The following is a 26,705-nucleotide window of genomic DNA, read 5'->3' on the forward strand; positions in this document are numbered from 1 at the left end:
GAAATTGAGTTATTCATAGTGAGGTGGATTGACCTAGAGTCTGTCATACAAAGTGAAGTAAGTCAGAAAGAGAAAAACAAATCCCATATGCTAACACATATATATGGAATCTAAAAAAAAAAGAAAGAAAGAAAGAAAAAATGGTTCTGAAGAACCTAGGGGCAGGACAGGAATAAATACGCAGACATAGCGAATGGACTTGAGGACATAGGAAGGGGGAAGGGTAAGCTGGGACAGAGAGAGAGTGGCATGGACATATATACACTACCAAATGTAAAATAGACAGCTAGTGGGAAGTAGCCACATAGCACAGAGAGATCAGCTCAGTGCTTGGTGACCACCTAGAGGGGTGGGATAGGGAGCGTGGGAGGGAGATGCAAGAGGGAGGAGATGTGGGGATATATGTATATGTATAGCTGATTCACTTTGTTATAAAGCAGAAAGTAACACATCATTGTAAAGCAATTATACTCCAATAAAGATATTTTAAAATAATAATAATAAATAAATAAATAAAATGTGAATGACTGTTTTACATGTGATTCATCACAAAATCATAAAAGTGCAATTCTCCATTGTATATGTTTACAAATATATTCATGATGCTGACTAAGGTCCTCATATGACTGTGGCTTTGGTCTTGAAACATGCAGAAATTTTTTCTTGAATTTCTATCAAACACAACTACCCAGCTGCCATTAACAAGTGATGTGCGAAGTCAGAGAGGGTCAACGCTTGTAGGTTTTGGGAAAATTTTCTCCATTCTGTGAAGTGTCGAAGTCATTTATTGAACACCCACTAAGTGTAAAACAGGGCAGGACACTAAAATACTGAAAAAATGGACAACATATACTTTAAGTCTTTAAAGAGGTGATATTGACATTAAAATATGTGAGAAAATAACCAACAAAATGAAGAGTGCTATACTATCATTTTAGATAACAAATATGTGAGTTAAAATACATTTCTATGTGATCAAATATAAGCTGTTATTATTAAGGATTGACAACTATATTTGTACTGAGGAGAACTGTATTGAAGCAGCCTATGAACTTATTAATGGTTTACTGATTGATTGACTTATAGATCTTGGAAAGCAAAAATTTTCTTAAGGTCAAGTTGTAAAGGTAGGAAAGTAAAGACCATGTAGGATTTAAGATTGTGAAGAAGTTGAAAGACTTCCTAGGCAGATGAAATAGGGATATATTGGAATATAAGGAAAAGAACTTGCACTCCAGATAAGTGAATGCAGTTGGGTGAATGGATTATTTGCTGTATGAAAGAAGTGGGGAGAACTACTGGAAGTGGATTTTGGTGGATTAGAGTATGAGTATCTTGAATGCCAAGCTAGGGGATTGAGATTCCACCTGGCAGGCTGTTTTTGAAGGATGGCATGCCCAGGAAGCCAGGGCTGAGTAGTTCATTGCTAGTCATAGTCAGGGACTCAATCATTCAGCCTGGTTGTCTAATTTTTCTACTGCAGGAAATTCATATGAAGAAAGGTTGGGTGGAAGACTGTGATGGGCTGAAGACCACTTATCCTTACCCTTACTACTAAAATCACTAAAATGCTAAACCTTCAATGGAACAGCCTTCTGGCTTGACTAGGAACACTACTTCACAAATAAAGGATGAAACCAAAAGGTTTATCAAACTCAGACCTAGAAGTGGGGAGAATGGTGGGAAGGCTGCAAATAGTCAATCATTTAATACTGAATGGAGAATGAAGGACTCTAGAACTAACCTTTGGAGAAAAGAAAGAACAGAAAAGATAAGATTTGGAACACTCATTATTATTCCTGTTTTCATATAACAGGGTTTCTTGTCATCCAACTATTCGTTATCTACATCCTAATTTTAAGGTGTCTATAGATTCCAGCCCTTCTAAGTCAGCAAACTGCTCATCCTGTTTCAGAAAATTACTCACTGATGGATTCATAACATAAACATAATACCGTATAATAGAAATAAAATTCAAATCAACTTTAAAGTGAAATTCTGAATTTTAAAGATATAATATCATGAAGCCATTGTAAATAATACCAGAGATCTGCTGGGTTAAACATACAAAGCCACTGATAAATGAGGATGTGTAGTTAACAATTTAAAACAGAGATACAATAGAAGTAAAAGAAAAAACAATTGAGTATCAAATAATTAAGAGAAGGCCTTGGAAAACTGTTGAATTTTTACCAGAATTAGCCTGTTTGAGCTGCTAACATTGAACATGCAGTGAAGGACAGTTTACTGTCCCATAAACCAGTTTTGCTGAAATAATCACTCGAAACAGAATGTAATTCTTTTTTTTAACTGTAGCACTTGTGCTTAATTAAAATTTAACCTAAATTTTACTGGCTATAAGAGAAAATATACTGGATTCGTTTATATAATAACATATTTTGACATAAATTTCAAATGAAAATTATTTTCAAATGTATTTTCAATTACTCTTCAGTCACTATTTACAGATGATTTTAAGTATCTCGATTTTTTTTTTTTCATGTACAAATCATCCTTGAAAAATAAGGATTCTTTTACTTGAGTAGGACTTATCTTAATCCAGAGATCAGATCTAGGTCCAATAGACAAAATTTTAAAACTTAAAATTTTCTAATAGTAAAAGGCACTTAAAAAGTTAAAACCTCCTAACAGACCAGCATTCCGACTATAGAATCAGCTGATTTATGGGTAGTGAGCATTTTGTTATCAAAATACTCATCCACAGCTGAGTGAGCCTATAGCATGGATACATGGTAGATTTCTGTACCAGAAATTGGATGAGCTTGTGTGTGGATCTCCTTCCAAATGCTAAGATTTCAAGGGCTTAACTGAGACCAGAACAGCATTTTCCAAAGTTGCTAGAAACAAAGAGTCCTTTAAAATGTTCCACTGACAAAGGGTTGTAGAGCCAAATAAAGTTTAAAAACACTTCAGACCAAACTCTACTTAACAGTGAAATTCACAGAGCACATTATAGCTCATTCCACATCTCAAAAGTCCTCCAGTCACGAAGCATGTTTAAATTTACTGAACCCAGGATTTCTCAAGTTTATTTTACTACAAAATCCTTTTTCTTACTTTTTTTTCTTTTTTGTTGACTTCACATTCACTAATGTCCCATGGGAGCATAGGTGATATTCAAAATATTTAACAAACTTCAAGTGAAGGCACTAAACAATCAGAAGGCTGTCTGACTAATTAGACTGACCATAAAACTAGTGTTCTTTGGATCACTATTTAGAGGAAAAATCTGGTTTAAAACTGAGATCTTAATTGATAATCTAATGCCATCAATCTGCAAAGTTGCCTTAATTAGTAGGGTTTTTTTTTTCTTTTTTTTGGTTACAGTTGCTGGACTTAAAATGTAGCTGATATGATGTAAATCATTTCAAAAAGGTCAAATGTATGATGTCACATGTTCTCTAGCATCAAATCCATTTCACTAAGTCTAAAATAATCTCTTTCAAGAGACGCAATATTTTTTTTAACCCTGGAAGGTTCGGTTCTAACCTTAAAATAACTTAAAGACACTTTTCAAAACTAAACTAAAAATTGAAAAAAATAAATAATAAGTAGAAAAAGGCAAGAGCTAAAGTAAGAGACATTTTCACTGGCCATTAAAAAAATGCTCTTCTTAAATCTGATTTTTAAAAATTAATAAAAAAGACTGGCAATTAACTTATTTTCCCTGGTGACTACTGCCTGTTTGGGGTAATACAAACATTTACCTAGATAACTGTGATTTAGAAGTAGTAAGAATTATATTTTTGGTCTCTGTCCCAGTTTCTGCCACAGTTTCTAAAACCCTTGGGATTTCCTAAGTGATGAGATGATAATGGTGTCTTTTGTTACGTTAACAAGGTGATCTTTGGAAAGCACCTAAGGATGGGAGCGGGCAGCCTGTGGAGCCAACCTTGTGATTAGAGGTTGGAACTTTCAGTCCCACCCCCTTGACCTCAGGGCAGGGAAGAGCCACTCAAGATTGAGCTCAATCGCCCATGGTCAATGAGTCATTCAGTCACGCCTGTGTACTGAAGCCTCCATAAACCCCCAACGACAGGGTTCAGGGAGCTTCCCAGTTGGTGAGCACATGGAGATTTGGGGAGAGTGGGCTTCCATGCTTTCTCCCCATACCTCGTCCTATACATGTTTTCTCTCTGGCTGTTGCTGAGTTTTATCATTTTATAATACACCGGTTAATCTAGTTAATAGAATAGTTCTGTGAGTTCTATGAGTCACTTGAGCAAATTAATTAAAGCTAAGAAGGGGGTCGTTGGAACCTCTGATCTGTGGTACAAGGGTCAGAAGCACAGGTGACAACATGTACTTGGTGACTGGCACCTGAAGTGTGTGTGTGCATTCCTGCTGGACTGAGCCCTTAACATGTGAGATCTGATGCTATCTACAGGTAGATAGTGCCAGAATTGAGTTGAATTATAGGACACCCAGCCGTTTGAGCACTGCTACGCTCTCTCATTGGAAATGGGGGTGCTCAGGACCACTTAATGCTTTCCAGGCTCTGGCGTCTGTGAATTCATGACAACAGTAACCTCTGAAACATACACGTGTACCTTTGCCACAAAAAACTTCTGACAGACACAAAAGAAATTAATAAAAGTTGCTAAGAAAGGGGGTAAGGGACCTAACGTTGGTTGGATGAGGGGGAAAAATATTCCAGAAGGAATTACTACTACTATTTATCTTTTGATAGTATGTGATTTTTAAATATGTGATCTCATTAGATTTTCCAAATACAAATAAACAAGATAATTATCATTTTTTTAAAAAAAGGCTGAAGAAAACGTAGTTTTATATACTTCAGAAAAAAGAAAATTGAGGGAGGATTTGATTATAGTGTTCAGTAGGCCAAGAAATGTGAATAAAGAAAGAATTACTATAAAGGGGCCAGAAAAATGATTTAGGAGACAAGACTTTAGGAGACACTTTCTGATAAGCATAGCAGTAACTCTTCCCATTTCCTTTGTTTGTGGCCACGAATGGTTAAAGGCTCCTGTGAGAGGGCTACAAGGGGACTAGTGTCCACATCAAGTGGATAGCTTAGATCCTGATACCAACTACTGGAAATTATCCAGGGCCCAGGAAAGAAGTACTGGTAAGCTGCAGTTGCCAGCACGGTGCTTGGTAGATGTAAATATTTGTGGGTCTGCTAAATTAACGGTAAGACTATAATTCATAATATCTTGCACACAAACTAGATTGGTAAGTTTTCAGTGGATGACTTTATTACCATTCAGAACTCAGTTAGATGGAACAGTACTCCTCAATGATTGAGAAATCAATCTTCCTCAATCTTCATGTATCACCATCTGCAAACATTGCTCTCTGTTACAGATTACCTGCCTTTAGCTATGGATGAGACAGTGAGATGCATTTCATTCTCCTCTTCCTGGACACACAGAACAATGACCTTTTCTAACCTCCCTTGGAGCCAGGCAGAGGTCAAGTTTTTGCATTCTTGTTGAAAGGGTATGGGTCTACCACTTTCAGGCCTGGCCAGGAGATACTATGCATGATTGCCCATGTTCCCTTCTGCTGTAGTTTAGGTAGTCATGCATTTAAGACAACACCTCAAGGTGGAGGGGGCATGGGTTCCTGATTCACTACTTGAAAGCAATCTGCTAAGAATGAACCACCTAATTCACACTGGTCTCTGACAAGAGAAATAAACATTTATTAAGTTAAGACACTTGGCTTTCAGGAGTGTTTGTTAGACTACCTAGCATCAATTACCTTGAGTAATTCATTGCTAAACTGGTACACTGGTAATAACCACGGACTAGTGATGAGTCTACTTAATTCCAATCCTCTCCATTTCTCATTGCTGATTTACTCTATACTCACCAGAAATTATTTTTCATAGGCCTTCTTGATGACCATGTCAGTCTAGAATTACCCATAGTACCTCTATGTCTATCTCTTCCTCCAATTCAACTTCCCAGTAGGGGACCTGGCATTACCCCTCTGTGTAGATACAACCATGGAGGATCAGGTCCTAATGAGATCGTATCTAGAAGGGCCCTGTTCTGCAAGGTTTATGGTTTATTTTGCTATACCTTGGTTTCATATGTTGGTTTAAAATAAAAAGTGACATGATTTTTGAAGGTTGAAGCTGAGTGGCTGAACCAAATTTCTATAATCAAGTTAACATATATTTTCCCCCTGAGTCTGTACTAGGTCATTTCTTAAAAATTATTTTTTCTATCCTATGAATCTATATGTTTACATAAGCATTAGCTATTATTCCCAACATCTATGTTATGGATGGAAAATAGGATGCTTCTCGTGTCCCAACTCAAATCAAACAGTAAAGCATTGTTTACATTATACAAGGTTTACATTGCACAGGACTGTTTATATTCTATAAGCATCCTGAGGTCATGTCTAGACCCAATGGGAAAAAATGTCATAATAGATTAGTAAGGACTGTAATGAAGATGGAAGGGGAAAGTGGTGGCATATGTGCTAGGCATTTATTTCCCCAACTGAGGTCATTTCCTTGTCATGTACAGTGAAAGATCACAATGTTACTGTAGTTGCTCATGTGCTGCAATCCACTGCCCACCCATCCACCCATCTAACATTTCTGAGGACTTAATCTGTGCCAAGGACTCTACTCTCTGCCTGAAAGGCAAGTGAAAAATACAACCCAGGTCTTTCCTGAAGGAGCACATAAAGGAAGACTGATCTCTGAATAGTAAGTGACACAAGATAATGGCTGAATGGGTGGTTTCTTTTATCGTGCACTTGCAGGATAGAAAGCTGAGAGAAAAATAGCTCCAAAGAGTTGGACAGTTATATTATCATTGATTTTCGAGTGACCACCAATTAAAGGGCATGTTTAGCAGCTAGAAATGAGGACCTCATTAGATGACTACAAGAGCCAGACACTTTCAAAACGTTCCCCTAAACTCTCAGTTCCATTTTCATTTCATGAAGAGACAGCTTGGGAAGTCGGAGGTCACGCTCTTGTATGTCCACAACAGGGATGATTTAAGGCACCGGTAAGCTCCTGCTGAGCTGCCACCTAAGGTCATATGACTGTGAATCATGGCCAGATATAATGACTTGGGCAACATTCTTTCCTGCAAATATGTACAAGATGGATGATGAATAGTATTGAAGTATAATATATGGTGCCGATCATGAATTTAAATTCCCTCAGAAATGGAGGAGAAACAATTAGCAAAGGGCCTTCTTGACTTCGTTGAGCAGCAATGCCCTTCTGACTCCTGAGACACTCATTTTCAGCAGTCAGGCCACAAGATGTGTCTTCAATTTCTGCAAAATCTAGTTCTAGCTAGATTTTGGGAACTAATGGGAACATGATCTTAATGCATGTCTCATGTTTCTCATGCAGTGTGGCTGTGGAAGTTGACTAGCAGAAGTGAATAAATCAAAACAAGTAAAAAGAGTAAGTAGGGGATGGAGTCAATAAAAAAGACAGGTCCTTTTTTACAGCATTCTTTGTATCTGTTCAACCTTGTCACTACCATAGTGTCCTACTAAAAGGACGTTTCAGGGATTGTGTGAGGCCTGGTACAGTGTGTTTTTATAGTGAGAGTGGGTCAGCGGATGGAGAATCACATGAGAGAAAACAAGAGGACGAGGTGCTTATTCCTGGCTCCGGCTTCACCTCAGAGAATGACCTTGGCAGAAGCACTTAACCTCACTTTGAATCTTTGAACCTCAGTTTTCTCATCTGTGAAATGAGGAAAGAACATCTGCCCCTTTGCTCCCTCTCAGGATTGTTGGAGGATTAAACAGACCAGGGCTATAACCTGAACTACGGTGAACCCATGAGGAAAAAAATTAGACATCACTTAACTATATAATATTCTTTTTAATCATTACTAATTTCCAAAGGTGAAGAAGACCTTGTTAAAAAAAAATATGTAAGCTGATTGTTTTTCTGGAAACAAAATAAAGGCTCAACTAGCAACCCTGCATTAAAAAAGAGAACCTGAAATTCACATTCCAAATCTACTTCGAGACAGAAAGACCCCCAAATTCCTTCCAGTTTCCTAAGATTTTTCCACTATAATTTTTTTCACTATTGTCTTCTTCATAAAATGTTCGTTATATTTTGGGGTTTTGCTATTGCATAGTTTAGCATATATAAGGAAATCGTCTTTCCAATTCACAAATAAAAAAGGGAGTACAGGAGAGAAGAAGGAAGAGAGGGAAGGAGGAAGGAATAAACAGAGAACAAACCCACGTGGCTAAAAGAAACTGACCTGAGAAGACAAAACAATTCATAATTTAAAATACTATATAATACAAATGAAGTTAAAGATGTGTTTGCCCAGAAGAGGACTGACTTGAAGTAAACTGATATGATTTTCTGGATAACACCCTGTATTTCCCTGCTTTAGTGAAACAGCCAGTCATAGAAGAGCTCTATCTACAGGGAAATTATGAAAGAAACAATCTTCATTTCTCCGTGATTCTTTAAAACCAAATTGGACTTTATTCCTTCTTATTTCTCTCTCAAACTCCACTCCTCGACATAGAAAATAGCATTCTGGAATGACTTAGAATTAGAGATCAGTCAATATTTCATGATTTTAAGGTTCTTCATTAGGAACAATGTGAATTCGGGCCCAATAGTCCTAATCCTAGCTTTTTCTTTAGTTCTATTAGGCCATGTTGTTAGAGCACTGTTTACACTTATTGCCAATAGTCTCTGGATTGGAGGTCAAACTGTTACTTACCTTCTTCAGCATACCCTTCAATGATTAAATGCCCCCAAGGACTTTTAAGAATCATTTTCATCTTGTAAATATTTTTTAATTGACATCTTAACTTTATAGTTGCTTCCCCTGTGAGGGAAAGAGACTAGGGCGATGGAGGGTTTTTGCTTCTTACTTTGTATTTTTTCAAGGACTTATTACTTTTTAAATTAAAATCAAGGAACCAGCACAAGAATGCTAGAAAGGTATAAGTGAGATGGAATGCTTGGTGTGCATAAGGGTTCAATAGTCCACTGTGAGAGTGCAGCCTTTTGAACAACCTCAGCGATAAGTGGGAACCACTTGTCCAAGACTATTTTATTTAAGATGCAATACTCATTTCTATCCCCTTCAATACATTTTAAGTACTCCAAGCTAGAATAATGGGGCTAGAGGTGCAAGAAGAATATTATACCAAACAGGGGCAATATAAAAAAACATTACAATCAAATTTTCCTTATTAAAAATATAAGTCAAAAACCTAAATACAATATTATTCCACAGAGCTTTAAGGTATATTAAAAACACTGTGATAGGATGTTTCAAAAATTATGGTACAATCCCCTTCTGACACCCTCATTCCTGAGTCACCACTTCAGCAGGACTGGGCTTTGGCATACTCAACCCACATGATGAGACAATAGCAAAAGAGCTTGATGGCTCAGTTGCCAAGGACTAGCCCACTAGGTTCTGAAGACAAGTAGACCAGGTGCTCCCACTGTCCATGCCAACCACCAAACCTGTGAGCGAGGCTGTCTCAGACAAGCTCTCACTCAGCTGATCCATCAGTTGACTAAAACTGCATGAAGGAGCCCAGATAAAACCAAAAGTAAAACACTACCCAGATGAATCCAGTCCCAAATTGCCAAGTAATTGCTATTTTAAGCCACTAAGTTTTTTGTTGCTGTTGTTTTGTTTTTTATATCTTTATTGGAGTATAATTTCTTTACAATGGTGTGTTAGTTTCTGCTTTATAACAAAGTGAATCAGTTATACATATACATATGTTCCCACATCTCTTCCCTCCTGTGTCTCCCTCCCTCCCACCCTCCCTATCCCACCCCTCTAGGTGGTCACAAAGCACCAAGCTGATCTCCCTAAGCCACTAAGTTTTGAGGTGGTTTGTAATACAGCGAAAGCTAATCTATACTATAATACGATTTGGTCAAGTGGGTTTATCCTTGAGAATGCAAGGTTGGTTCAGTATCAGCCAGTCAAATCATGTGATTCACTGTATTACTTAAATAAAAGGAGAAAATCATATCATCATTCTTTTTAGATAGAAGAGATAAAAAGCATCCCATGAGGTTCAAAATCTATTGGGTAGGGTAAATTTTATAAAACTAGATCCAAATAATAAGTATCTTTCCTTGATAAAGGCTATATACCAAAAATACATGGCACATGTATACACTAACAAAAATTATTATACTACTAATTTTTTTAAAAAATTAGCATTTCCTTTAAGGAGAGAATTGAGATAAAGATTTCTAACATTCCTGGTCTATTGGAACTGACCTTTTTGGAGCTGTGTATTGAGAGAAATAGAAAGAGAGAGAAGGTTTAGAAGAATATAGATAAAAATGTCATATTTATAGATTGTTTTGATTATGTATTTCATTGGAAACACAGGAAAATCAATAAGCTATTAAATCTAAGAAAAGAGCTCAACATAGGGGCTGGAAAAAAATTAATACACCAAAATCAATTGTGTTCCTCCATAGCATCAATATCTAGATACAATACAAGATGAATTTACCATAGTAACAAAACCTATAGAGAGTATGGGGTTTCACCTAATAAATTATGCAGAAAATCTTCATAATGAAAACTTTATTAGAGGACACATGAGTAAAAGAAATTTATATCACAGGTATGGATGAGATGACTTACTATAATAATATAAATGTCCTTATATTAATCTATAAAATTAAATGCAACTGTAATAAAAGGCCAAGCTCTTTTTTTTTTTTTTGAGGGACAGCATAAAAAAGTGATTCTAAAATGCATCTGGGGGACTTCCCTGGTGGCGCAGTGGTTGAGAATCCGCCTGCCAATGGAGGGAACACGGGTTCAATCCCTGGTCCAGGAAGATCCCACATGCCACGGAGCAACTAAGCTGGTGCGCCACAACTGCTGAGCCTGCACTCTAGAGCCCACGAGCCACAACTACTGAAGCCCACGAGCCTGGAGCCTGTGCTCCACAACAAAGGAAGCCACTGCAATGAGAAGCCTGTGCACCACAACAAAGAGTAGCCTCCTGCCCCACCCCTCGCTGCAACTAGACAAAGCTCACACGCAGCAATGAAGACCCAATGCAGCCAAAAAAAAAAAAAAAAAAAGGAAAAAAAAAAAGAGCACATTGCTCTATCTCCTATAAAAAAATTAAAATAAAATAAAGTAAAATAAAATGTACCTGGAAGAATAAAGTTCTCCATACAGCTAAGGTAGTTTTGAAAAATAAGCTCAAAATGGAGAATGTGCCCTATACATTAAGATATATTGGGAAGTCATGATAGATAAGAACTGTGTGATGCCCTTGGAAGAAACAGCAAACAAGAAAACAAATCAAACAGGTGGCCTAGAAATAGAGCTGTATACAGATAGAAAGTTGGCACATGAAAGAGATGGAATCATAGTCCAATGGAGGAAGTTGAATTACAGCTTTTGGGGAAACAGTCTCATTTTCAAAAGAGATATGAGACTGGATCTTAACCTAGTGATATCACTTATGTTGTACCCAGTCCTATATAGCTCACCTAATCTTCACAAAAAAATCCACAAGGCATAAACTATTATCCTCATTTTACAGGTGGAAAAACTGAGGTATGAGAGATAAAATGACTAGCCTAAGAAGTACATGGTGGAGCTGGAACTTAAACCCCACAGAAATCATTCTATTAACCATTATGTTATATAATTCCACCTAACGTACAAAACTAAAATACAATAGTTTTAATATTTAAATGTGAAAAATAAAATCTAGAGAGAGTAAAAGAAATTGCAAGGGAATATATTTGTGATTTCAGGGTAAGAGATGAAATAGATCTTTGAAAAATAAAGACGCATACATTGTATGAAGCAAAGGTGATGAATTTAATTATATTAAAATTATAAATTTATTAATATAAAAAATCTGATTTAAAAAAATGGGCAGAAGAGCTGAATAGACATTTTTCCAAAGAAAACATACAGATGGCCAACAGGCATATGAAAAGATGCTCAACTTCACTAGCCATCAGGGAAATGCAAATCAAAACAACAATGAGAGATCACCTCACACATGTCAGAATGGCTATGATAAAAAAGAACAAAACTAACAAGCCTTGGCGAGGATGTGGAGAAAAGGGAACCCTGGTACACTGTTGGTGGGGATGTTAACTGATGTAGCCACTAGAGGGGTGGGGTAGGGAGGGTGCAAGGGAGACACAAGAGGAAGAAGATATGGGGACATATGTATATGTATAGCTGACTCACTTTGTTATAAAGCAGAAACTAACACACCATTGTAAAGCAACTATACTCCAATAAAGATGTTAATAAAAACAAAAACAGGGGCTTCCACGGTGGCGCAGTGGTTGAGAGTCCGCCTGCCGATGCAGGGGACACGGGTTCGTGCCCCGCTCCGGGAGAATCCCACATACCGCGGAGCGGCTGGGCCCGTGAGCCATGGCCGCTGGGCCTGCGCGCCCGGAGCCTGTGCTCCGCAGTGGGAGGGGCCACAACAGTGAGAGGCCCGCGTACCACAAAAAAAAAAACACAAAAAAACAAAAACAGAACAACCATATAATCCAGTAATTCCACTCCTGGGTACATATCTGAAGAATACAAAAACACTGATTTGAAAAGATGCATGCACCCACATCCAGTGTTTATAACAGCATTGTTTACAATAGCCAAGATATGGAAGCAACCTAAGTGTCCATCAACAGATGAATGAACAAAGAATACGTGCCATGTATACACAATGGAACACTGCTCAGCCATAAAAAATGATTAAATTGTGCCATTTGCAACAACATAGATGGACCTGGAGGGTATTATGCTTAGTGAAATAAGTCAGACAAAGACAAATACTGTAATGATATCACTTATAAGTAGAATCTAAAAAATAAGACAAATGAATGAATACAACAAAACAGAAACAGATTCACAGATATAGAAAACAATCTAGTGGTTACCAGTGGGAAGAGGGAAGCAAGAGGGGCAAGATACAGACTGGGAATTAGGAAGTGCAGACAACTATGTATAAAATAAACGAGATACAAGGATATATTGTAGGGCATGGGGAATATAGCCAATATTTTATAATAACTTTCAATGGAGCATAATCTATAAAAATATTGAATCACCATGTTGTACACCTGAAATTAACATAATATTGTAAATCAATTATACTTTAATAAAAAATTAGAATTTTATGTACAATAAAGGATACCAAAGTCAGACTGAAAAACAGTTGATGGGTAGAGGACATATACATTATCTAAAACCCAATAAAGGACTCAACATCTGAATACAAAAACTTCTACATCTCTAAAGACACAGAATACTCAATAGAAAAATGAGCGAAGGTCATGATAGGCAATTCATAGAATGGAAAACATGAATAGCAAGAAAGTATATGAAGACCTAACTTTTCTAGAATCAGAGCAATGCAGAATTAAAACACCTTACTTCCTATGAATCCACACATGCCAAATTTCCAGAAGTTAAAATGCAAATTATGCTGTGGAGCAACTACGCCTGCGCACCACAACTACTGAGCCTGCGCTCTAGAGCCTGGGAGCCACAACTACTGAGCCCGCGTGCCTAGAGCCTGTGCTCCGCAACAAGAGAAGCCACTGCAATGAGAAGCCTGCGCACCGCAGCGAAGAGTAGACCCCTCTCGCTGCAACTAGAGCGAGCCTGAGTGTAGCAACGAAGACCCAATGCAGCCAAAAATAAATTAATTAATTAATTTTAAAAAATGCAGATTAACAGCGTGTGGTGACAAAGGATATGGCAAGAGAGAAATTCCAAGTATTGCTGGTGAGGGGAAAATGGTACAGCTATTCTGGGGAGGAATCTGTGAAATAAGGCATATATATGACTTCTACCTCAGCCATTCCACGGCTGCACTGTTACTCTGCACTGTTACTCAAGGGGACATGTGGAAAGAGTGTATTAATGCTTTATGGTGGACATAAAGTGTTGAAAATAGCCTAAGTATGTATCACCAGGGTAATGGATAAGCAAAACATGGTATTAACATATGGTGGAATATTAGACAGTGGCCAAAAGCAATCATTTCCATGGAGCAACACAGACAAATTTTAAAACAATAATTTTGTGTAGAAAAAATAAAAGAATAGGATGTGATTTTTAGTCGATACTACTTTTGCAAAAATTAGAAAATACAAAACAATTCGGTGTTTCAAATATATACACGTTTAAAATAACTATGAAAGGTGAGTTGGGAAATTACATATTAAATGGCCCAAATGGTGCTATATAGGGGAAAATAAAGGAAATAAATCTGGCAGAGGAACGTCGGGGCCAAAACCAATCTAAAAGTATTAGAAAATAGAGTGACCGTACACACTGATGATAGAGTAACGTGAACTGAGGCATATGGTCCCTTTTGAGTAAATGCCTTAAATACAAACTAAAAAAATAATGTCATAAGATTTACAAGCACTATAAAAATATTTAGCATTATTGCAGTAGATAGTAGAAATATATAACCTTTCAACTTAAACAAAAACAAGACTGATGAAATATCATCTTTGTTCCCATGTCATCCATGCTAAGGAAGAAATAATAAATCAGCTTTTAAGATAGATTTTTTTACAATGAGATAAGAAAACAAACAAAAAGAAACCCTAACTGTTTATCCCATGAAGGGAGAAAAAAACAATTTGAAAAGTCAGAGTAGAACTCTCTGAGGATACTATTTAACATCAATTTTTTTAAAACAGAATTTTAAGAAGCTGGTTTTGAATTGTTTATAGAGTTTCTAATTAGCATGCTGAGGAAATACAGGGTCCATCTTAATCCAGAAGCAAGTAAAAAGTTCTGACTCTTAAAATTCTAGGCTCTAGAGTAGGTGCGTGCCGGTGTGCTGGTGTGTATGTGTGCGTGTGTGCACATTTGCTGTGTGTTTTCAATAAACTCAAGAGTACATAAGGGTGTATGTTATTACATTGTAACACTTCTTGAGCAAGTCTAACTGAAGGTCAGTAGCAAACAAGTAGATGCCGCTTGGGTGGCCCCCCAAACTCTCAGGTAATGCGCAGATCTGGCTTGGCAATCATGTTCTGCTTTTAGATATAATGCATTTTTATGTTCTTGTTAGCATTGAAAGACTAACTTGAATATTTTGCAACTGATGAAATGGACAACAGAGCAGTAACCTAGAGTTTACAAGTATTTGGGGCAGTAAAACTTTAGTTATAGATTTAACTTGGATTTTAATCCTAATTTAACTTGGACTTTCTACAACGCATTTTTTTTCTATAAACTGGAGGTATATACCACCATAATCCTAAAAAACCTGTGACTTTGGGCTTCAGGGGTCTAAGCCTTCTCTCTAAGTGACTGAAAGGTACAACTGGATATTAGACCTGTCCAAAAATTGTCCTTTTCTGTCCTCATATACAAGGGTTCAGCTTGATTTTTGGATAGCTGTCATTAAAAAAAAAAAAAAAATGTGCAAAGAGCTAATGCCTTTTGCTACAAGACAAAACAATTTCTCCTGGACATGCAGTGATAGGAGGCAATGCCATGTGTTGGAAGCATGCACATATTTTATGATAGATATTAATCTGGAGGTTAACAGCTAGGTGCTCTGGTTGAAGTAGTTTATTTCAAACATACATATAATGTTAACCCACTTTGTAACAAAGCCTTCAACATTTCATATGCAAATTCGTTTTTCTTTCTAGTTTAAGCCCAAGGAAATCCCTATAAGTCTTGTCTCCAAAGAGAAAATATAAAGAATTCGTAAGATTAAAGAGTTCTTATCAATTGTATAAAAAACTAGAAATGTACTAACTAGACAAAAATGTAGACGTCTAAGAGAACGTCCAACAAATAGAAAAGTAGAGGACTGCACTGAGATTGCAATTCTGAGAAAAATACATTATTTCTAAATGAAAAAGTAAAAGGAGATAGTATAAGTTAAAGCCAGAAGAAAAATTTTAAACCTACAAAAATACGAGTCAATACAAAGTTAAAAACCCATTAATTTTACTATATACCCAAAAGATTCGCAAAAGATCTCATGAATATCACAAATTAAAATAAAACAAAAGCCAGAAATATTGTTTTCCCCAAACTGTACTACCACCTGCTTATTGCTTCAGTGGTAAGAAGAAAAATTATCTTCAAATAGTTAAATTGTATACCTACTTATATTTTAACTCTTAGGTGGATCTTGTTATATAATATATATGATCTCTAAAGAAAACTTGTTGATTGTTTATTTTGGCATCTGTTAGGAAATTCCTATTTAATTAGATAAATCTCCTTAGATAACTCTTAAATAAAAATAGATGCAAATATAGTATGTTTCATATCATTCATTTTAGACCTCCAGGAGTTGGAAAAGCTCAACCTGGAGAAGAAACTAGTTTTATTGAGGGAAGAAACTACTTTCCAGTTTAGAAGAGGAGGGATTATCCCATTTCTGTAGAGGAAGCAATCAGGAAGATACAAAAAGAATGATCCTTGCCTAGCGCTAAGGCCAGAACTACTGTGAATATTGTACCAGATCTTGTAAAAACAGCCACTGTGCTGGCACTCACAGGCCCGGGTCATGGTGTGTTCAACAATAAAACTTTGTTCCAAAGGATGGAACTCCTTTGGGCCAAAAAGCTTTCACCTGCATTATTCCATTAACCTCACTGTTTTGTTATGGGAAATGCGTTTATTTTTTGAAATGACATTGAAATATATCCTTAAAAGAACACTTTAGGTCTCAACAAGATTCTCTTCTCTTTCAGCCAACACATTACCTTTTAGAAATCAACAGTCTACTTCTTTCTTTAAATCATCACATTTCAAAGCTGTAGCAGCTAATAAATGTTAATATTATTTTTCCAAAACTGCAATCTCCCTAAATTTCTATGCTGTCTTCTTTATCCTGTCTTTTCAAGGTAAAGGTATCTTTCCAGTTTTCTTAGCATTATCAGGATTATGGATTTTGTTCATTGTTAAAGTTCGTTATTTATGGACATAAGTTAATGTAAATGCAAAAATATCTTGTATTATTCACAAGCTGGCTGACTTAAATCACTCGCTCTTAAAGCAACTTTACTGCTCTCCAATCTGTTCAAATGCACGGAAATATTAATTCAGGATGATGTGGCTTTTCTGCGATGCTTTCTTTTCAGGCTGCAGTCTACATGACAGCGTTATATTTTATCCTTGCTGCTGTTGTTGTTCAATCTATAAAATCTCTCTTGAAGACCCCCAAAACAGCTTGTAATTTACTTTTACTTTTGGTGATTCACTGTTTTCAAATTGCCATCTCTGACCATATCCCCCCCTTCCAGGGGAATGTATGCAGACTCTTTTTTTTTTTTCTTCTACATACTGATTTACGCTAACCTGAGCAATTTACCACTTCTACATCCATGTAGTAGCTCAAATAAAATGAGTTCCTGTGTTAATCCCACAGTAAACCTCGGTAATCCTCACATCACAGGAGTTGTAAACGTTTGTTAACAGAAAAAGAAGGTTTTTCCCAAAATAGCTACATAACTCTTAAGACTACTCAAATTCCTAAATAATCCTTTTTACAAGACCCCCGCCAACTTTATTTTGATACATTAAACATGTGAAGCCTATTTTAAAAGGTATTTAACAGTGACTTCATCAAAACAGCTTCCTAGTTGTTCTCATAATGTCTTTTTTCTAAAGTTTTCAAACTGTTTTTAAGCCAACTTGAATAGTGATGAATGTGAGCCGCTATCAAAACGCTTAAGAAGCATTCTGCCAGACAAGATGGGCAAAAATGTTCTAGATCTGCTCAATCTGACATTAGAGGTCATGCAACTTGAAAAAATGAAATAACTATTTCCAACACTCATTGAGCCCTTCATTTTAAAAATAACTTCAGGGCTATTTCCACACTCTACATTTAATAATACAATTTTTTAAAAAGGATGTTAGGCTCGGTGAAATCAGAAACTGATCTGCCACTTAAAGCTGGTGAGTCTATTCTTAATGGGCTTCTGGTAGCTTTGGGATACTGACGATAGCAGTTTGATTTAAGAACTTCACTAAAAAGAATGACATCCGAAAAGGACTGCTGGGGAAGACAGGGAAGAGAAGACCGGAGTCTCCTGAGAAGAAAAAGAGAAACGATTTAAATAAAGTCGCTAAGGAGGAAGGAGGTGGTGAGACGCGTAGACAGAAGAGCGAGAAAGAAGATTTAACGAAGAAGTGAAATGGAGCGCAGAGGAAGGCAGAAGCTAATGAGGAAACAAATGGGAAAAGGTAGTGTTTTCAAACGGGCATGCACCAGGAAGGGACGAGTTACCGCCTGGAGTAGCCCCAGTGCTTTCAGGTGAAAGAGATGCTCGCAGAGAACAGGGACAAGCAGTTTACTTCCAGGCTTTGGAGCAAACTAAAATTCCCTGCCCCGAGCCTCTCCCAGCCTCGGCCGAGCGCGGAGGCGGCGGCTGGGGAAGGGGCCTAGCCAGGAGCCAGGCCCGGCGTCCCGCTCCTCTGGGCTCCGCGGCCGAAGGAAAGAGGCAAGGATTAAGCGGGGAGAGGTCCCGGCCGCAGCTCGGCGGCACCCCGAAAACGGTCCGGGGCCTCGGCGGTGCCCGCGAGCCGTTCCCCCTGCGGCGGGGCGCCCAGCGGCCTTACCTGGGGCGAGGGAGGGAGGCGAGGTCTAGGGCGTCCGCTCGCGCCCGCCGCAGAACCCCTCTGCTGCACTCAGCCCAGGCTTCCAAAGGAGGCGCGACCCTGGCTCGGCCGCCGCTTCCCCCTCGGGGTCTTGGCCACCGCCTCCGCCGCCTCCGGGGCTGTTTACACCGTTGGGCCCCGCACGCCGCCGCCGCTGCCGCCTTCTCTCCACCCTAGCGCCGTTGCCGATTCGGCCGCCGCCACCTCCTCCGCCGCAGCCTCGTCTCTCTGGAGCATCTTCCAGCCACCGAACCCTGAGAAACAGAGACTCCAGCCGCGCCGGCAGGAAACTCCCCCGCAACTGCTAGGGGGACGAAGCGGTCAGAACACCGGCGGCTTTTCCGCCATTGAGCAGCAGCCACTCCGCTCCTTCTGCCTATGCAGACTCTTAACCCATAATTGCTTTACTCTTTACCTCTATTTCTGGGTTCTTAAATTAACTGTTACATCAGTGTTCTTCATTACTCAAATTATTTTTTCTTAGGAACTTTTCCTGGAAGTAAGTTCATGCTATTTTTGACAAGCAAACATATGACTTCTGAAAGAATTCTTACAGAAATGGGTTTATATCCCAAATGCACCACCAAAAATCTTTGTGACCTTGCATAAACGTCCCTTACCATTTCAGGTGCTATCTTTGCTTGACTCCAAAGTGAACTGATTAAAACTATGAGCATCTAGCTGTTATGTACTTTTGTCTCAGTTTGGTCAATGAAACTCTCAAAAATCCATCAGATTTTCATTATTTTTATCATTAGCCTGTTTGTATAAAATAAGTTACCATTTATGGAGCCAGTGTTCTCCTTTATTCCGGCATCCAATCATTGTAAATATTTCTCATGGACACATTCTTAGAAGGCCTATGAATAACCTGGCCTCTTACTGATTCTCCCTTTTGGAGTCTTCCTAGCCACACTTCCCCAATAACTTTCAGAGAGAGTTTTCCCCCTTTCCGGGTCTTCTTTTTGACTTCTATACGCCACAGAACTTTGAAAAGTCATCACACCAATACTAATATTACCACATACCCTCCAAAAAGCTCCAAGCTGTTTATGCCTATTCATTAAGTTAATACTTTATCAAAACTTGTCCAATTGAGTAGTTTTAGCACAGATATTTTACACATTTTAGCACAGACATGCTCTGTTTAAGGCTGACAGATCCATTAGGAATTAACTTTCTGGTACATTTTGCCTCTGACATTTTCCTCACAACTGCGTTTCCTCATAACTGAGCCATCAGTTATCTCTTGCCTATAGAAAGGCAGATAAGAGAAAAGAAAGCTAAGTGAGAAAAGATATGTAAATGGACTAGCACAATATTGGACACATAATAAGTATTCAATAAATGATAGCAAGTATTCTTACCCTTATCCTCACATTAGTTGATATGTATTAAAAACTGATTACTGGACTCAACTCTTACTTCCATTTCTCATTAGATCCTCACAGAAACCTTGGAGGAAGCGAGGTTTTATCCCCATTTTACAGGTTGGGAGACTGCAGCCTAGAGGGCTTAAGTACCTTAACTGAAGTCATATAGTCAAGAAATAAGCCTATATTTGTCACAATCACTTGCCCATGCTTTGACGTGACACCACCACCCATCATTTACCCAGCTTCACCAAGGTACTACTAAATTTTTTACTCTTATTCTCCTCTCTTTGCTTCATACTACCATTGCCACCAACCCAGTCAAATTCACTTTTAATTTTCCAATGTTAGTGAAGGGAGTAGAAGGTGGAAATTGAGGTTAAAGGAGGAAACTTTAATGTTATTCAAGGATGACTTCATCTTAACTTCCAGCCTTCGTCTACCCATTCTCTGCTCCAGTCACACGCAGAGTATTTGCTATCTCTTCCGTAAGTCTTGACTTTTCTTGTCTTTATGCCACTTTTCTTTTCTCCATTTGCAATGAATCTCCCTTTCCCTTGGTTCTTCACCATTTCTTACTCCATACTCTCCATTAAAATTCAAATCTACCTTTAAAGCCCAACTCATATACCAGTTCTGTCCTGCAGTCTCCTGGATCTGCCAAGTCAGAACTAACCACTTGCTCCTCCGTGCTCCTGCAATGGCAATGATGTTAGAAGGGCGAGTGATTTTACAGCTCGCTCACCACCTGCGGGAAATATGTCCTATTTGCCCTTCCACATCCTTTCTCCACCCAACTCTATATGGATGGCTTGCATGGCCTATCTTAGTAAGTGTCCTTGCTCTGGCTTCTGTTTGGCTCACCAATGAAGAGTACCAATAGAAGATTGTAGGGAACGAAGGAGGGGAGTGAAGTTAGGGTATTAATTCTTGCCAAATTGTTGGGAGTTGGCTGCATCCCCCAGCTAACATATAGTGCTTCTCTGTGGGGCGTCACAGCATCTTTGGGGAGGACTCGCTCTCCAGCAAGCCTTCCTTTCTCTTTCATCTCCTATAAAGTAGCCACACTTTTACTGAACCCAGGGCACTACACTATCTCTTGATTCTCTACATTGGGCTCCATTTATCCTTATTGATGTACCCCTGATTTCCTGCTGAGACCCTGTCTGATGAACTTCGTAATATGCTCTTCTAAGCTGTTAATTTTACAAACCACATTATTACACTTATTAGAAGAATGTCTTCAGGATGTGTCAGTAAGCTCTGATTGGTGATAATGGTAAACAGCTAGAATTTATGGAACATAAAGCATGCTTTGGTTACTCTCTTGAGTACACCGTGTGCATTATTCTAATTAATTTAAATCACTATTAGCTAAGCAAGGCACACAGATGCTAAGAGGTTCCCAGAAGTAACTTGCTCATGGTCACTCCAGTGTCTCAGTAGTGTTTAGGACTCAGATCTGTCCAAAGCCTAAACCTTAAGTTCTAGGTCTAAGCAGTGGGTCTCAAACTTGAGTATGCATCAGCATCACCAAGAGACCTTGCTGAAACAGGTAGTGGGCCCCACCCCCAGAGTGTCCGAGTCTGTAGGTCTGGAGCAGGGCCCAAGACTTTCACTTCTAAAAATTCCTACGTGCAGCTGATGTGCTGGTCTGGGTTACCAGACTTTGAGAACCACTAGTCCAGGCATTTTAGGTCCAGAATTTCAGGTGTTAGAATAATTTTCTGGTGATAAATGTCGAAAAAAAAAAGCACTGCATTTTCCTGTTTGTAAGGAGGTAATAAATTCAATCTTAAAGAGTCAATAATGGGGCTAAGTATTTAAGAAAGAAGAGTTATTCTCCAGGAAGATGGGAGGAGATGGACATTCTAAGGACAGGAATGCCCTTTCAGGAAACTTGCAAAGGGAACAGAAAAATAACATAGTAAGATTCTGCTATCCAGTGTTCACAGAACATGAGTGGGATACTCTTGACTGTAAAATGGGAAGCCAACTTTTGCTCACCATATACATACCTTACTCAGTACAAATGTTTATTAAGAATCTCCAAAAGCTAGACACTAGGCATCAGGGCTACACTGATAGAGCAGATAAAGTGCCTGGCCTCAGGGAGCTTGTGCTTCAGATGATGTACATCAGCTAGATAGACTGAATGATGGATACTATATTGGGTTCACACTTCGTCTCAAGAAAAAAATATATCCATAGACGTGATCCAGGAGTCAAATGGCAAAAGACCTAGCCTCAAAGTGAGTGTTAATTTCATTAAATGGTAGGTAAAAATTATTTTATATGCCGAGATAGGCTCTGCTTAAAAGACACACTATTCCTCCAAACGTATTATACAAGGCAGCTTGTGAACCTGTGACTTTTTCTAGGAGAAATGTTGCCTTCTTTCCCAAGAAGGGAGTGGTAGGGGTCGGGGTGGAAATAGTTTCATCATCAGAGGCACAGTCTCACTACTACTGCTCAGCTCCAATTCGCAACCTTCTGAATGGTTTCCAGACTAAGTCATTTAGCAAAGTGATGAAGAAAAAATGGCCCATTAATCTTATGATGCGTGTTATAACTTAACTCTGGGTTTAGCATAGGAAAAATATTATTTGCATTGATTAGAAATATGCTTTATGGCTGCATATATTATTCACTCTGAACATTCTAAAATTATTAGCTGGGTTGACATGATGAACTGCACAGGAGTACTTCTAGATGACATCTCAATGTCATCTGTTACTCACATCATATAGGTCTAGGAATCAATATGTATTTTACTCAATATGAGATCTTATTCCAAACACCAAAATATGCCTGTTTTTATTCGATGGTCATCATCATGAAACTACCAGCTAAACATCATTTAGAAAATTCAAAGCAAGTAAATTACTGTATTAACTGTCCAACTATGATTATGACTTTCCTCCACTTAGAGCTGAACCTAATATAATGATCTGGTCAGTCTGACTAGGAGGATTTATTCATTAATTTACTCAAATGTTCTGAGGTATATTTTGAAGGACTTAAATTATGGTCTGCTTTGTAGGATCCAACAGTAAGGGTGCAGGTTTATCTCTTACAAGCTCTGTGACCTTGCCCAAGTGACTTAGCATCTCTGAGCCTCACTTTCCTAATCTGTAAAATGGAAACAATAATAGAACCCAAGTTGTAAAGCTGAAGGAAAAAAAAGTAATATGGTAATGTGTTTTGGCACAAAAGAGCAGTTACGCTGATGGTCATTATTTGTGAATACTGTTGCTAAGATTATTGAAAACCTGTTGTGTGTTAGGTGCTGTTCAAGGACTAGAATTTTAAGACTGTTCTTCACCTTTATCCCAGTTTTACCTGCAAAGTTCTGCCATGCACTGGAAAAACATACTGGTATTTCTAGGGAAGGGGACCGCTCAGGTGACATTTTTGTTTCACCAGGTATATAAAGTATACAAAGGTTATAGTGTATCTTTTAAGTCCTTTGGACGTCTAGTTACCTTTCACTAGAATGATTCTAGTAGATCCTGATAGATACCTGAGACAAGGTCAGGTCAGTGATGTTGGTACCTTTTCTGGCTTAAGAGCATAGGGCAGAAACACAGGAAGAGAGGTCTTCCTTTTCCACTCCTGTTACTAAGAACCCTCTCGAATAATGACAATCTGAAACAGATCACTACATCGTTGCATGTTGTAGAATCAAAGCAGTGTACAAAGCAAAGAGCACTGGCCTCCATTATACTTGCATTTCACTCGAGATTCACTTTTCTAGACCGTGGAGAAAGCAGATGTTCCAACACTTTCCAGGTACTGGAATATTACAAGCTGGCAATCTCCACCACTGCATGTTTGATCACACTATTCCCTGCAAATGGAATGCTGTTCCATCAAGGTCAGATTGACCAGTGCAAATACCCGATTTTATCGTACGGTCAGAACCACATTAACTTACTGAAATTCTGCCCAGCTCAGGGTCTACCTTCTCTGTGAAACCTCCTGTGAGATCCCAAGTTACAAACAACTCTATCTTCTTCAGAAGACATTGTATACTATATAAATAGTAATTTACATATAAATATATGTATATGTGTGTGTATTTCTTTGTTACATTAAGTTATAACTCCTGTGGTTTCTCTTCTTAACTAAACTGGACCCCCTTATCATCACAGTGGCCATGTACATCATTGTATCCTCCAAAAAATCCAGATAATAATATCATGGATTCAGTATATAGTTGTTTAATAGAAAACAATTAACTAACCACTGCAGAATACTAGTGTCTCTCAAGGTGTGTTCAGTGGATCATAAATCCTATGAGACAGTCCATGAAGGAAAAGATTTCAAATAAATTTGGGATCTGTTGTCCACTACATCTCCTTATCAGAGACTCATAATTCACAAGACTCGTAAAAAGCTCTGTAGCAAAGAAACTGTTGACTTAGTTTGACCCAGTATTTCTCTTACAAGAGTATCAGTTCTGGAGGTCAAGGACATTTTCCACCTCTAATACAACATCTCTACTGCCTAGTAGAGTGCCTGGCACTTAGTAGACACCTAATAAATATGTGAATAAGTTTCAACATACATTCCCCTTTTAAGCTATAGAAGAAAAACACAGTATATAGAAGATTTTGATTTACTTGGGGAGAATAATAATATGAATAGATAAATTTACACAAATCATTTTGAAGTATATATATTTGATAATACTTTTTTCCACAAATCTACACAATTGCACATTTAGTGGTGATAGTAAACGAACTACATTTGCTTCTGAAAACTTGCTAAGAAGGATGGCTACTAAAAACTACAACTTGAACCCAAAACAATTGATTTAGTTCATTGGTCCCCACTCCTTAGCAGTTTTAATATAGAAGAAAATAGACGCATATATTTCTTTTCTGCCATAATATGACATCATATAAGGAATGTGATTTTATTAGCTAGAAATAAGATTTGCTTTTGTTATTTTAGTACATTTGATCACATAAGAATAATTCTAGATTTTTTCCCCTCCTGTGACTCTCATAGCATCCTCATCTAAAATAGACTTTGGAGATTTAGATCAAATGTCATATCAATTGTCCTAGACTGCTTACTATGTGCTTTCACTATAGATTTTAATGTCAATAGAGAAAGGAGAAGGAAAAGTCAGAGGGAAATGAAACAGGTGTATGCAACACCCCTCTCTACTACCGACATTTCTCAGAATTCTGGGGGAAGTTGCATCTATAAGTGGAAAGTTTTTCACCATGGAACTCACGGTGGTTGAACTTCTCATGAAGAATTTTTTTTTCACTACTGAAGAAAAATATGTTTGATTTTACCATAACTGAAAAGTTCTCCTGTTTCTACTTCTGAGGTTTGCCCTCAAGACTACTGTTGACCTAATGGAAGGGACTCCTATGCATGGAGGAAAAAGTGCACCATTTGAAGGAAAAGCTAAAGGAGTGGTATTCAGGTAGCTCCTCATTCCACCAATGAAAACATACACATAGGTTTTCCACTTTACACCTCATTTTCCACCTTATTTTCATGATTTTGAAATGAATATGTAGGGTCTGATGAGTTTGTCAATAGTCTATAATTATTAGTGTTATTAAAATAGAATACAAATGATAAGCCATATGTAAAAATGCTGTGTGAATAAACTGCTATACCCCAAATAATACAAATGAGTGAATGGCAGTAAATGCTAAGAGGGATTAACAACATAAAGGATATTAAAAAAATGATGACCGTATTTCATATTTATGTGTCTTTTTCTCTCTCACTCTTTTTTTTTTTTTTGCGGTCCGCGGGCCTCTCACTGTTGTGGTCTCTCCCGTTGCGGAGCACAGGCTCCGGACGCGCAAGCTCAGTGGCCATGGCTCACGGGCCCAGCCGCTCTGCGGCATGTGGGATCTTCCCGGACCGGGGCACGAACCCGCGTCCCCTGCATCGGCAGGCAGAGCACTCAACCACTGCGCCACCAGGGAAGCCCTTCTCTCTCACTCTTACTCAACTCCTAAATAACTAAGAGAATATGCTCACAAATGGTAAGCATGTTTTGGATGTTCGATGTGTGTTTGTGGGAAAGAACAAAAAAAACCTGCCTCAATTAGGTCAAATATCATACAAGAGATGAATGAGATTAGAGATGGGATTGGGATTTGTGTTAGTTACTCAATAGCTAACCAATCACAGATATGACAGTGTAGTGCAATATGCAAATATACTTTTAAACAACTTCTCTTAAGTTATCTACTGTCTGTAAAGACAATCACACTCAACTGCTCTGCACTTAACCCCAGAGCTTCTGAGTTAGAATCTGTTAGAAATAGGTACACGTTTCATTGCTTTGGCAACATTTACATGGCTCTGCATCAGGCAATACAACTGCTAAGATCACACGCTGGGAATTCAGGAAAGGCTAGTGTCCAGTTCTGGTCGTTCTACCACCCAACTGTGATCTAGGGTAAATTCCTGATGGAAAAAAAAAGAAAAAGAAAAACGCTGGAGATGCTGAAACAGTATTTCCTACTTCACAGGGTCGTCATGGGGATAAAAGGTCATTAGGATAAAGTGCCTCTCACCCAGGAAACACTGATAAATGCTACTGATGCTACCATCATCATCATCATCATGACTGATCAAGAACATATTGCCACATGGAAATTCAACATTCCCTGGGCCATTCACAACTTTCCTTTAAAGGACT

The 26,705-nt window shown here is 38.2% G+C and overlaps 1 protein-coding gene across 11 annotated transcripts in view; it reads right to left on the reverse strand.

The window, feature by feature from the left end:
• LOC137206080 (AT-rich interactive domain-containing protein 1A-like) overlaps window positions 1-26,705 on the reverse strand; it is a 152,474-nt gene that overhangs the window by 104,473 nt on the left and 21,296 nt on the right. For 10 of the 11 annotated variants that reach the window (XM_067704686.1, XM_067704685.1, XM_067704682.1 and 7 more), the window contains one exon: window positions 18,609-18,901. In XM_067704686.1, coding sequence (XP_067560787.1) covers window positions 18,634-18,901 — 268 coding nt within the window. In that variant the 3' untranslated portion in view covers window positions 18,609-18,633. Of the gene's footprint in view, window positions 1-12,127; window positions 18,080-18,608; window positions 18,902-26,705 lie in introns of those variants that run through there. The other variant, XM_067704678.1, reaches the window with a different exon arrangement.

The sequence above is a fragment of the Pseudorca crassidens genome, chromosome 14 (assembly GCF_039906515.1).
Source record: "Pseudorca crassidens isolate mPseCra1 chromosome 14, mPseCra1.hap1, whole genome shotgun sequence".
Classification (NCBI taxonomy): Eukaryota; Metazoa; Chordata; class Mammalia; order Artiodactyla; family Delphinidae; genus Pseudorca; species Pseudorca crassidens.